Source organism: Lutra lutra, chromosome 2, assembly GCF_902655055.1.
Source record: "Lutra lutra chromosome 2, mLutLut1.2, whole genome shotgun sequence".
Classification (NCBI taxonomy): Eukaryota; Metazoa; Chordata; class Mammalia; order Carnivora; family Mustelidae; genus Lutra; species Lutra lutra.
Genome location: NC_062279.1, coordinates 103,493,366 through 103,507,309, shown reverse-complemented (window position 1 = coordinate 103,507,309; position 13,944 = coordinate 103,493,366). Strand labels below are relative to the sequence as shown.

Genomic DNA, 13,944 nt, shown 5'->3' with positions numbered 1-13,944 from the left:
AGAATCTGTGAGAGGGTGCCTGGGTGACTCAGTGGGTTGAGGCCTCTGCCTTCGATTCAGGTCATGATCCTGGGGTCCAGGGATAGAGCCTCGAATCGGGCTCTCTGCTCGGCAGGGAGCCTGCTTCCTCCTTTCTCTCTCTGCCTGTCTCTCTGCCTACTTGCGCTATCTGGCAAATAAATAAATAAAATCTTTAAAAAAAAGTAAAAAGCCTGTGAGAGCTAATAAGTTAATTCAGCAACTTTATAGGCTGTAAGATCAATATACAAATGTCAGCTGTATTCTAAGCATGAACTATTTTAAAATGAAACTAAATAATAACATTTATAATAGTATCAAAAAGAATAAAATATTTTAGAATATATTTATATATATGAATATATAATATAGATAAATATATTTATATATATGAATATATATAAATATAGATAAATATATAATTTATGTATATATAATTCATATATATATTTTTATATATTATATATAGAGATGCAGGACTTGCACTGTGAAAATTATAAAACATTATTGAGGGAAATTAAAGAAATGGAAAGACATGGATTGGAATACTTAATATTATTAAGATGGCAGGACTCCCCAAAGTGATCCACAGATTCAACATAATCCCTATCAAAATTCCTACTACCATTTTCAGAGAAATGAGAAAAATGATTCTAAAATTCATATGGAAATGCAAGGCACCCAGAATAGTCAGAATACCTGGAAAAAAACAAATTTGGAAGTGTTCCACATCCTACTTTCAAAACTTAACTACAAACCTACAGTAATCAAGATAGTGTGGTATTGACCTAAGGCCAGACGTATAGATTGACTGAACAGAATTGGGAGTCCAGAAATAAACACATAAGTCTGTGGTCAACTGATTTTCTACAAGGGTGCCAAGACAATAAAATGGAAAAAAATAGTGCTTTGAACAAATGGTATTGGAACAGTGGATATCCACATGTAAAAAAAAATGAATTTGGACCCCTACCTTGTACTATATATAAGAATTAACTTAAAATGAACCAAAGATCTAACTGTTAGTGCTAAAGTCATAAAACTCTTAGAAGAAAATGTAGATGTAAATCTTTGTGAATTTTGATTTGGCAACAGTTCCTTAGATATGACACTTAAAATGCAAGCAACCAATGAAAAAATAGACAAATTGAACATCAAAATTAGAAACTATGTGTCAGAGGCCAGTATGTCAACAAAAGTGAAAGGATAATCCACAGAATGGGAGAAAACTTTTGAGTCATATATGTAAGAAGGATCTAACGTCCATAATATATTTAAAAACTCTTACAATTCAATAATGAAAAAGATACCCCAATTAAAAAACAGGCAAAGATTTGAGTAATCATTTCTCCAAAGAAAATCACCAATAAGTACCATGAAAATATCCTTAACATCATTAGTCACTAGGGAAATACAGATCAAAACCCACAAAGAGATACTACCTACACCTTTCTCAAAAAATTAAACATAGAGGGGCACCTGGGTGGCTCAGTGGGTTAAGCCTCTGCCTTCAGCTGGGGTCATGTTCTCAGGGTCCTGGGATCGAGCCCCACATCGGGCTCTTTGCTCAGCGGTGAGCCTGCTTCCTCCTCTCTCTGCCTGCCTCTCTGCCTACTTGTGATCTCTCTCTCTCTGTCAAATAAATAAATAAATAAAATCTTTAAAAAAAAAATTAAACATAGAGTTACCATAGAACACTGAAATTCAGGCGCCTGGGTGGCTCAGTGGGTTAAGCCTTGCCCTTCGGCTCGGGTCATGGTCTCAGGGTCCTGAGATCGAGTCCCGTATCGGGCTTTCTGCTCGCGGGGAGCCTGCTTCCCCCTTTCTCTCTGCCTGCCTCTCTACCTACTTAGGATCTCTCTCTCTCTCTGTCAAATAAATAAAATCTTAAAAAACAAAAAAAGAACCCTGAAATTCTACTTTTAGGTATATTTGAAAATATTGAAAACATGTTCACACAAAAACTTGTGCACAAATGTTCATAGCATTTTTCATAGCCAACAAGCTAAAGCAATCCAAATGTTTACCAACTCATGAATGGATAAACAAAATGTGGCATACCTATACAATGAAATATTATTCAGCAATAGAAAGGAATGGAATATGAATACACAATACAACATGAATGAACCTCAAAAACATTATTCTGAGTAAAGGAAACCAGTAACAAAGGGTGTATATTATCTCATTCTACTTAACATGAAATGTCCAGAATAGGCAAATCCAAAAAGACAAAGTAGATGAGTGGTTTCTGGATACAGGGGAGAGGGGAGAATGAGGAGTTGCTGTTAACTAGTACAGTATGGTGTTTCCTTTTGGAATGGTAACATTCTGGAATTAGGTAGGAGTAAGAGTACACAACCTGTGATTATACTAAAAGCCAATGAATTGGATATCACAAGGGTGAATTGTATGGTATGAATTTTATCAGTTTGAAACATGGCTTTATTAGGAGATTCTTATTGTCAGAATAATTTTAAGTAAATAAATAATATAAATTATTCTCTCTGCAGGGCTTAGTCACATGGCTATGCCTAGTTCCAAGGGTCAGGGGTGTGATTCTGGAGAATGTAGCCCACGTATAGCTCTGTGACTCTGGAGGACAGGGATGGTAGGTTTTTGTAAACAGCTATCAATCTCCATCACAGTGGCAAAACTGGAATTGGAACCTAGGTCTTGGTATCCTGGTCCAATTTCTTTTTACCCTACCATCTGTTTCTCCAAGGAGACTGATATCATAAGTATAATCAAGCAAGCTGCTGAAAATAGACTTTTTTGAAACTAAAATAAGATTTGTCTGCTAACAGTGGGACTTAGTAGCCTAGGAAATGACTAAGCATTTATTCTTCTTATATGTAAAGATTGTCCTCTTTAGGGAAGGATGCCTGAGTGTATAAATACAGGTACAATTTTTAAAGGGAAAGAGGCAGTTGCAGAGATTTTCCAGGGAAATGGGGTTCTACAACATCCCTTTAAGGAGGATAGTGGGCAGTGACCTTCTGCATTTTTATGAACAAAGGCATCATTCATTAGCCCTAACCTGCACCTACTGGCTTGGGTAAACCCAGATCCATGATATTGGCATGGCACCATTTGTCTGTGGAGTATGCTGCACTGTGCTGGAGCCTGGAGTGCTCAAAGAGCCTTGATTATCCTCCTTCCCACTAAGTTCAGTTATGACAAGTTCCTAGTTAGGGCTTGCCTCGTGTCCTTTTCCTTTCATTGCTAGCAAGGGGTAGGAATCCTGTATGCATGTAAAAAAAAAAAAAAAAGTTTAAAAATTCTAAAAGATTATTAATACTTACCTATTAAACCAGAAAAGATAAATTACAGTGAGATTGTTAGAACAGATATACAAAAATAAAGATATCTTGCAAGTAGTTCTGAAAATTGAAATAGAGACTTAAAACTCAAATGTTTGTGTGGGCTAGGAAGGTAATTTAAGTGGATAGGAGTATGATTATTGGGAATTGTGACAAAACCGAACTATAGGCCCTGACTTAAGACATTAAGCAACATTCAAACAATAAAGAGACAAAAAACCCACCTAAAAAAAACCCAAAAAACAAGGAGCCAAAAAACTACCTACCTCTGGGGGCCAGTTAAAATCTGTATGGGGCAAAGTTCAGCCTGGAGATCACCAGTTTATAGCAGCTTTTTTTTTTTTTTTTTAAGATTTTATTTATTTATTTGACAGAGATCACAAGTAGGCAGAGAGGCAGGCAGAGAGAGAGGAGGAAGCAGGCTCCCTGTGGAGCAGAGAGCCCATGTGGGGCTCGATCCCAGGACCTTGGGATCATGACCTGAGCCGAAGGCAGAGGCTTTAACCCACTGAGCCACCCAGGCGCCCCTATAGCAGCTTCTTGATTAGAACCTGATATAGCATTATGCAGCAAGGAGTTTAATGTTTGTCATCTATTATTACCAAAAGAAGCAACACAAGAACATATAATGTTTTTAGTTCTTGCATTGAAAGAAAAAACTGGAAACCATTCAAATGCCTAATAATTGGAGAATGATGAATCACACTGTGGTAATAACTGCGTAACCATTTAAAGCACAGAGATGCTAGGAAGTGCCAGGGCATGGAAATGTATACATGTCAAAACTAAGAGAGAACAGAACACTAAATGTATATGCTACAATATGTGTTCACAAAGATTGGAAAAGAATTTGGAGCAATATAAATAATTTGATGTTCGTGAGATTTTTTTTTTTTCCTGAAAAGAAGCTTAAATGAAGAAAAAGAAAATGCAGTCACCTCTACCAAGGCTATCAGTAAAATATATAGTTGTCTTCTGGATTAGATCCAGCTAAGCGGAAGCATGACTATTTAATAGAGTATGGCTTTGTCCATTTTCATTTCTGCCTGAAAGAGATAATTTTATTTCCTACTCTGATAAACACTGGTATTTTGTTCCCACCTCAGAATAGAGGTTACTTTTTTCCGGTTCACCCTACTTTATAAATGTGGATCCAAGGAAAGTGATTCTAGTCCCAGACTTTATTAATGACACCCGTCCTTCCATACCACTTATGAGTTGACAGTGAACCAAGTCTCTGGGTGTAATAACAGAATGTGGCAGGTTGTTTGGCTTCTTTGGTGTATCAGGAATGGCCTACATGTCGGGGATACTTCAGGTACGGGGAGTTCCAGGATTGTGGGCTGGCACCTAAAGTGGATTGTCCATAGTGGTTGCCATTGGATGCCTGTGCTCAGCTTGTCAGGGCTGGACCCACAGTTTCTGGAATGTTTGTTTATTTGACAGAGAGAGATCACAGTAGACAGAGAGGCAGGCAGAGAGAGAGAGGGAAGCAGGCTCCCCGCTGAGCAGAGAGCCCGACTCGATCCCAGGACCCCGAGATCATGACCTGAGCCGAAGGCAGTGGCTTAACCCACTGAGCCACCCAGGCGCCCCCCTATTTTCTGGAATGTTTGATGACTAGAATTCCTCTCCTCCTGTGATTACTCACCAGTCCGATGGAGACTTCTCAGCTTCTCCTCTCATGATCGCTTCACACACACAGTCTATAAAGCAGTGGTTGTTTTTCAGGAATCTCTGGATGAGAACTGAGATTTCTTCTTGTTCAAGGTCGTGGATATGTGTGCTGTGGAGGCAGAAACTATCGTTGGCTTGATTTTGTGCCCATAGGCCAAATTTAGCTTGGTTTGTGGGGTGTTCTATGAAGGCTCAGGATGATATAAATGAGTTCAGAGATCAGATCCTTTAAACAACTGTAAAGGTTACTTTCCATGCTGATGTAAGGTAAAGATCTCTAGTGGGCATGGATGATGGTGTCCTAGAAGATTCTAGGATTCTAGATTCTGTTCCTACTGAGATTTCCACTTTGGGCCCGCTTCATCTTCACTGAATTTTCTAGAAGTTGCTCCACAACACTGATTTTGTACCATAACTCAACATATGTGAATGCTTACTAAGGGACTTAATTTCTCTGTGCCTACCTATCTAGGCCTAGAAGTAAATAAATCTTTCTCTCTCTCTCTTTTAGTTTGGACAAGATTGGTATTTTTACAAGGAACTTGGCTAGAGATTTCTGAGTATAATTGCAGATTGGCTTGACTAACACATCAGATTTCACAGGTCTGTTTTTCTGTTTCATTCCCTCTGACTTAGTGTCGGACTAATATATGCTGAGTGTATCCTGTGGTCATTTTCAGTTGGCACCGTTGCCACTCCGTCTGTGAGATTCTTACTTTCTTTAGAGTGTATTCGCTATTCTTGTTGCCGTGGTCCCAGTGGTCTGGTTCCTGAATGAGGACATTTCTTTATCTGCTCACAGCTGGTATCATCTCTTGCTTCGGTGGTTTTCATAGCTTTCTGAAGGGTCGCCCTAAACCCACTGTAAACCCCCACCCCCACTGCACCCCCGTTTCTCCGTTTGGTCAGCAGCATCTTCTTTGGGAAAGCGAATCTGGTCATTTCACCCCCTGAGCTTATGGTGGCCTCTAGGACACACACCAGAACCTTCCCGGGTCTGATCCCTGCATCTTACTGGCCTCCCTCCCACTGCTCCTGGCTCTCTGTGCCTTTCAGTTCTTCACTTGAGTTTTCTCTGCTCAACGCACATGTCCAGTCTGGCTGCCGGGTTCTGCCCTCTCTCTTTTTCTCTTTCCTCTTCTTTGAGGCCAGTTGTCGTTCCTCAGCTAGGCCTGCTTCCCCCACGATCCACACTCCTAACATTGCTCACCCCTCCTTCTTAGCACTTATTACTGTTTAGAGTTTACATTCATTTGCGTGACTCTCTGATGAAGTCCTGTCTTCTACACAAGCCAGTAAGCTCCATGAGGGTGCGCTTATATCTTTTCTGCTGGGAGAGGGGTGGACCATACCAGCATGTAACACATACTATAGGTACTTATTAGATCTTTATTGAATGACCATGATTTCTTCTTGCTTCACCCTTCTGGAATTTTATGACACCACCTAATATAAGTAAGTCATATCTTCACTTAGGACTTTCTCCCTAGCCAACCTAACTCTGTTTAAAGGTTCTACCTTTACCTGAGCTCTTCCAGCTTTTAGGAAGTGTCTGGGCTTAGTCTTCTAGAAACCTTATCTGCATCCTTCTTTTCCTTCCTCTGAAAATCCAGGCCTCACTCTAGCGAGGAGTCCTTGCAGCTCTGACCATCTCTGCAAGGTCTCCTTGGTGACTTCTCCAAACCAGCCTGAGAACCTCTCACTCGTGAGCCTCCCCTACTACAACTCTAAGTTAAAGGCATAGGATAACAGGGGCGCCTGGGTGGTGGTGTAGTCGGTGGGGCCTCCCACTTTTGGTTTCAGCCCAGGTCCTGATCTAAAGTTAGCGGGATCGAGCCCTGCGTCGGGCTTTGCACTCCGTTCAGAGTCTGCTTGGGACGGACTCTTTCCTCTGCCCCTCCCCTCTGGCTCACATTCTCCAAAATAAAAAGTAAACTCTTTTAGAAAGCATGTGATAATTGCAGCAATGAAAGGGTGATATTTCAATGATGTTGCCAATAATTAAGAGTCCTCTATGAAGTTCTTCAGTGGGAACTAAATTCATGTGTCTCATTGCTACAATTTACCATCTGTTCTGCTGTAATGAAGGAGTTACATTCCTAAAAAATTTTACGATTATCAGGGTGCCTGGGTGGCTCAGTCGGTTAAGTGTCTGCCTTCGGCTCAGGTCATGATCCCAGGGTCCTGGGATCGAGCCCCACATTGGGCTCCCTGCGCAGCGGGGTGTCTGCTTCTCCCTTTCCCACTACCCCTGCTGGGGTTCCCTCTCTCACTATCTCTCTCTCTCTCTGACAAATAAACAAAAATCTTTAAAAAAAAATTTACGATTATCAAAAGTCATGATATAAGGACAAAATTGCTTGAGTAGAAAAAAGGGGCTAGGGACTAGATAGTATCAGACTTAAAATAATGTTATTTTTCCTGTAGAACTTTTTTCCAATAAAACTTTTTTCTTTAGTAGCTATGAATATATTTGTAAAACCCATCATTGTAAAAAAAAAGATTAGTGTTTGACTACATCTACCGTTTATTCTGGAATAATAGTCTGTTTTCCATCATTGCCTATACTGTCATTAGCAAGGAACCTTTCATACCATCCTGTTTCCTTGATAAACAGAACACTAAGACTCCCAAACAAATCAGCTATTATAGACAACCCTTCTGTTATGCTGAGGGGCTAGTTCCAGATCTAGTATGATAATGGTAGACATAATGTTAATCAGAGTCCCTAATTTATCCAACCAGCTTTAAAAAACAGCTCAAACCTGCCATTTTCTCAGACCTGGACACTTAAGCCTAACAATACCTTGTGTGCTTCTATGTTTTCCCCTGAATCAGGTGACGCAGGCCCAGTGTGTCAAAATAGAGACTGAATTCTACCGCCGCAGTCGCAGCGAGATAGTGGATGGGCAAGGCTACACCATGGGTGCCCTTTATTGGCAGCTGAATGACATCTGGCAGGCTCCTTCCTGGGCTTCTCTAGGTAAGTGTTGCTGCATTCTTTGTGTCCCTGAGAGAAAGTGACTCCAGGGCAGAGAGGCGGCTGAGAAAGCCTGGGGCCTGAGGATCAGACTAACCTGAGTAGACTCTGGCACGTAAGTGGAGAGGTTCCTCCCACAGCTGGTGAACTGCGGCCACCCCGCCTCCTGGTCCCTCCAGGAGCCTTGGAGGCTGCCTTGTTGGAGTTGTGGGCTGTGCAGAGTCATAAAAGCCGGCTAATGTAGGATGTAGATGCATGAAGATCTCAGCCACGTGTCTTATAATTATTGCTTATAATTTTGAATTTAATTAGGAGGAATTTCCAGGCAAAAGAGGCATTTACTTAAGCCTCTCTTCCTCTGTTTAGAAGAAGAATTCAGCCAAGTGGAATGCTGGCCCAGCCGAGTGTTAAAATGTCCTTTTTCCGGATTCCCTTTTAGGTTCATAAGGCCATCTTTATTTTTGCCCTGTTTATCTCTCAGGCAAAACATGTGGAGTCAGAAATTTACGTGGGAAGGGTTATCAGTTCCATCAGTTGGCAACAGAGAGATGACTGGCATGGTACCGGCAGTTTGAATTATTCTATTTTGATATATTTTTTAAAATTAAGGAGTAATGATGAATCTCTGATGTTCACTAGTCGTGGTTTGAAGCAAAGTTCAGTTAATAATGTACACAAGAATTTGGGGGCAAAAGTGAGGCAAGGTCACACAGTAAAAAAGCCCTTTTGCTGGTTCAGGCTCTTAAACCAGCTGTGAACACAGATCCAAAGGAGTCCATTACCCACGTGCTTTGATCAGTGTGCTGAATCATCTCTTGTGGTAAGTCGGAGTGTCGATCAAGTTTCTCCGACCAAACTGTTATCAGCACCAGCCAGATAAAAGAGTATTGAATGAGAATCAGCTCTAGACTGGGGAGAGTAGCCTTCCTGGGATGCTTAAAACTGGACAAAGAGATATTGTTCAGAGACGCTTGGACTCTGACCCTGCCTTCTTGTATGTGGATGAGGTTGTGGACTCCTGAAGCAGAGTTTGGTTCAAGAACTGGGAGAGCCTAGTCTTTGTTGATCTCACCTTAAATGACTGTACTGCAGATTATTTTAATGAGTTTTTTAGAAAGAGTGAGTAGGGCGCCTGGGTGGCTCGGTGGGTAAGCGTCTGCCTAAGCGTCTGCCTTTGGCTCAGGTCATGATCCCAGGGTCCTGGGATGGAGCCCAGCATCAGGCTCACTGCTTAGCAGGAAGCCTGCTTCTCCCTCCCCTACTCCCCCTGCTTGTGTTCCCTCTCTCGCTGTTTCTCTCTGCCAAATAAATAAAATCTTAAAAAAGAGAAAGGGCTAGTAAAGCCAGAAACAGAAGTTGTGATGGCAGAGCAAGAATTTGTTTTCTAAAGTCTAGCAGGACAATGCCTCCATGGAGAGGTTCACCATCTTCTTGTACCTGTTACAGAAAACAGGTGCCAGGAGAAGGTGTGACATGATATGCTATGTCTGCTTCTGCTCTGGGCAGCCTCATGGCCTCTGTTTAACTCTACTTCATTGGTTTAATGAATCTGGTGCATCTAGTGTGTGCCAGTGAGGGTGGGGGAACGAATGTGTCTCCTCTTATCACCTGAAAAGGTGATCCTTTAATATACAGGTGGGGGTGGGGGAATGTGATCCTTTAAAGGGATCATAGCTGCTTGGAATCTCTAGATTCTTATATATTTCCTTTTAAAAAACTAATACCATTTTTAGTTACAATTTTGCAAATACAGAAGTCCTCCTGGGCATTTCATTTTGCTTGGGTCATAAACTTGGACAGGTTGAGAGCTAATAGAAAAGCCAGAAATCACAGAACATCTTCAGCTGACTGCAGGATGTTAAATTGGTAGCCATACTTTGTCCCTGATGACTAACTAGTGTCTGGCCCAGTGAGACCTTGTGCTTCAATTGCTGTTCTCTTGTGTTCCGCGTGTGGCCATGAAGTTGGAACCATGCATGTAAAGTCTCTTCTGTAATGGATATCACATGTGAGCATCTCTAAGTTACCTCAGGTCTGAGCCATCTTCCGTTTATGAGAAAACTTTCCAAATACAGTTAATGTTTGAACAACATGAGGTTGAACTGTGCATGTCCAAGAAGATGCAGATTTTTTGGGTAAAGACAATACAGTACTGTAAATGTATTTTGTCTTCCTTCTGATGTCCTTAATAACATTTTCTTTTCTCTAGCTTGCTTTATGGTGAGAATACAGTATATAATACATATAATGTACAAAATATGTGTTAATTGACTACTTACGTTATCAGTAAGGCATGGTCAACAGTAAGCTATTAGTAGTTAAGTTCTGGGGGAGTCAAAAATGTATATGCAGATTTTTAAAACCTATTTTTTAATTTTTTAATTTTTATTATATTATTATTTTTTATATATGCAGATTTTTGACTGCGCAGGGTTTGGTGCCCCTAAACCCACGTTGTTCAAGGTCAATGTTGTAAGTGTGAGTTCATTCTACATGTCTAATATGGAAGGCCTCTCCACCCCTCCCCGCTTGTTGTTTTTAAGGGGAAATATTAAGAGTTGCAGTTGAAGTGCTGAGAGTTGAAATTTTGGAAAACCTGAAGAAGTTGGTTCTATCTGAACTTCAAGCCACATTTCTCCATCTCAACAGCTTACACTAAATTCTAGACACGATACTCCCCATCCCCCACCCCTTCCTCCCACTCTCCCTCTCCACCATCTCTCTGGAAGTTGTTCAGTGATGCAGTGCTTTGTGGGAAAGAGCTTTTTTGAAATAAGGCATGGTGACATATTTTTTAGTTTGGGGGTTTAGCATCCTAGACTTGCCAACAGGGCACAGAATTCATAGGTTCTCAACAGCTTCTAATTGTATCTGAGCAACTGTCATTAATTATCATCTGTTTGGATGTTCTCCTCGAGTCTGCACTTGCCAGCAGCATTTATGATAATGTTTGTTTTATTTCACTCAGAGCCTTTTGTGCTTATGGGAAAAGGAAGACTTTGAGTTCTAAATAACTCTTTCTGTCATCTTTTTAATTTTTCTTTCCCAACTGTTTTGTTTATGGTTTTTTTTTTAGGTGTACCATACAGTGATTCGACATTTCTATACGTTACAAAATACTCACCATGATAAGTGTAGTCACCATCTGTCACCATACAAAGTTATTACAATGTTATTGACTATGTTTCCTACAACTCTTATTTTTTAAAAAATTTTAAAAGATTATATTTATTTATTTGAGAGAGAGTGTGCATGCGAATGGGAGAGGGGAGAGGCAAAGAAAAAAAGAAGGGGAGAGTCTCCAGCAGATTCTGCACTGAGCTGCTGAGCATGGACACACACAGCTCAGTCTCATCACCCTGAGGTCATGACCTGGGCTGCAATCAAGACTTGGTTGCTTAACCAACTAAGCCACCCAGGCACCCCTCTCTATAACGCTTATAAGTGAATATTTATGGTATCTTATACACTTGTAATATTTTCTTATAGCTACTAATATATGGACCACTGGGTGTGGTACATAAACAATGAATCTTGGAACACTGAAAAAATAAAATTAAATTAAAAAAACCAGTTACTAATATATGTGCTATTTTTATGGCCATGTACTGATTTCCCTCTTCATACATATGTAGTAAAAAGGAATATTGGCACATCGAGCCCCAGAAGCAGAATTATGTATGAGTAAGTGCTGCCTAGGAGTCCTGTCGGGCTCAGAGTCCTACCTGTGGCATGTTTGATTTACTCCTTGAGCTTCCCTTCCCTCATTGTAAAGGAGATGTGAATGCTCACCTCACCGAGATGTGAGGGCACCTCGAGGAAAAGGCCTCAACGAAATGTTGAGTCTCTCTGCTATGCTCTGTCCCTGGAATTGTGACAAGTCAGACAGCTGGACCGTGGGCGAGATGACCCTGCCTGCTTGGCCCTGCCCATCTCTTAACTTGCCTGTTTCTAGAGTATGGAGGAAAGTGGAAGATGCTTCATTACTTTGCTCGGCATTTCTTCGCTCCACTGTTGCCTGTGGGATTTGAGGATCAAGACGTGTTTTTCATCTATGGTGTGTCAGACCTTCACTCTGACTGTAAGGCGAAGCTCACTGTAAGTTGCTTGGAGTTTTTTTTTCTAAGCCAGAGGGAGAGATTTTGCTCATAATTCTTTAGTTATTGGTTATATTTCTTCTGGGAAAAAGAAAAGAGAAATTGATTTGTATCAAAATGTTTCTAGTGCCTGTCACAGGAAAGGGGCTGTCCTTGGACTCAGAATACCTGTACCTTCAGGGTAAAACTCTGCCGTTTATCCCGTGACCTTAAGGCTTAATGCCTTGGTGATTCAGTTTCCTCATCTGTGAATATCATATTTTCCCTCATTAGGCAATCCTGAAGGATTTCGATGGGCAGTGAATAAAATAATTAAATGAAAGCAAATTATAAACTGTAAAGTGCCGCTATAATATAAAGTCATATAATCACAAGAAGCTGGAAATAGCCTAAACTTGACGGAAAGGAATCCTTACAAATGGCTTATTAAAGTGAAAATCTGTAAAAGAATTCCGAACGTATATGGAAGAATACTCCTGTATTTAAAACAATGTCAGGCAAAAAGAGGGGGTAGAAACTCAGAGTATCAGGCGGCTGCAGTTTGGAGGACACTGAAGATAGGTCATGGTTATGGACTCCTGACAGCGCACCAGGTCCTGTGTCTTCCACAGATTACTTTATTTAAATCTCACGTCAGCCAGTGAAGTTGGTGCTGTTCTTAATCTCGTTTTACACGTGAAAAAGCAGAGCCTTTGAGAAGTTGAGGAACTTGCTCTGTTATGAGCTCTAGGACTAAGTGGGGCTGGGGTTAAACCCAGGATTCATAGGCTCTTAACTAGTTCTGCTATTCTGACTTTCATCTATTATTCTCTTAAAAACAAAACAAAACAAAACCAAGAATGTTTGTTTTTGCCCTGTCTTGTTTCTCCCAGGTGAAAGTCCACACGTGGAGTTCCCTGGAGCCGGTGTGCTCCTCTGAGACTGACCATTTTGTCCTGAAAGCAGGGAAGGCCGTTCTCCTCTATAAGGAGCCGGTGCCCGTATTGTTGGAGAATTGTGGGAATTGTACCCGGCAAAGCTGTGTGGTTTCCTTTTACCTTTCAACTGACAGCCAACTTGGGAGCCCAACCAACTATCACTTCCTGTCTTCACTGAGTGAGAGCGTGGGGCTGCGCAAGGCGTACATCACTGTAAGTACCAGCAGCCTGGGGTCCCCATTGCCTTGGCGACCTTTCCCACTCCCAAGCGAAGCACATGGCCTCCTGCATTCTGCAGAATTTCCCCTTGATACTGAGTTTACCTGAGACTTGGGGAATGTTCGTCTCTTCCCACTAGAAGCAAAGACCAAATGACTTTTTTTTCTAATTCAGTGTTTGTCTGAGTTTAGGGTTCCTGCCACTTCCACTAGCCCTTGGCCCCTCCGAAGTGGGCTTGAGCACAACAGGAAAAGGCTGCATGAGTCATCGCCGCTAACTGCTCCTGCACCATGTCCCAGGCTCTGTCCCCAGGCTTTCCTGCTTCATCCCTGAAGTATCATGTGCCACCCTGACAAGCCAGCAAACCTGAGTAGAGGGGGGACCAGGAATCCCCAGCAGAAGCACTCTGACTTGGAGGGCTTAAGGACAATCCTTTAATTTAGGAGATTTAAGAAAATTTTAAGTTTAAAGATTTAAATTTGGGACGCCTGGGTGGCTCAGTTGGTTAAGCAGCTGCCTTCGGCTCAGGTCATGATCCCAGCGTCCTGGGATCGAGTCCCACATCGGGCTCCTTGCTTGGCGGGGAGCCTGCTTCTCCCTCTGCCTCTGCCTGCCATTCTGTCCGCCTGTGCTCGCTCTCTCTCCCTCTCTCTCTGACAAAAAAAAAAAAAAAAAAAAAAAAAAAAAAAAAATCTTAAAGATTTAAATTTAAG

General features: G+C 41.4%; 2 protein-coding genes across 5 annotated transcripts in view; one reads left to right on the top strand and one right to left on the bottom strand.

Moving 5' to 3' along the window:
- The window catches only part of MANBA (mannosidase beta), a 122,075-nt gene that overhangs the window by 102,908 nt on the left and 5,223 nt on the right, over window positions 1-13,944 (top strand). For all 4 annotated transcript variants that reach the window (XM_047718098.1, XM_047718099.1, XM_047718097.1 and 1 more), the window contains 3 exons: window positions 7,857-8,001; window positions 11,954-12,096; window positions 12,968-13,225. In XM_047718098.1, the coding sequence (XP_047574054.1) occupies window positions 7,857-8,001; window positions 11,954-12,096; window positions 12,968-13,225 (546 nt within the window). The remainder of the gene's footprint in view (window positions 1-7,856; window positions 8,002-11,953; window positions 12,097-12,967; window positions 13,226-13,944) is intronic.
- NFKB1 (nuclear factor kappa B subunit 1) overlaps window positions 9,468-13,944 on the bottom strand; it is a 140,814-nt gene continuing 136,337 nt past the window's right edge. The window contains exon 27 of the transcript XR_007125178.1: window positions 9,468-9,479. The gene's annotated coding sequence lies outside the window, so the exon portion shown is untranslated. The remainder of the gene's footprint in view (window positions 9,480-13,944) is intronic.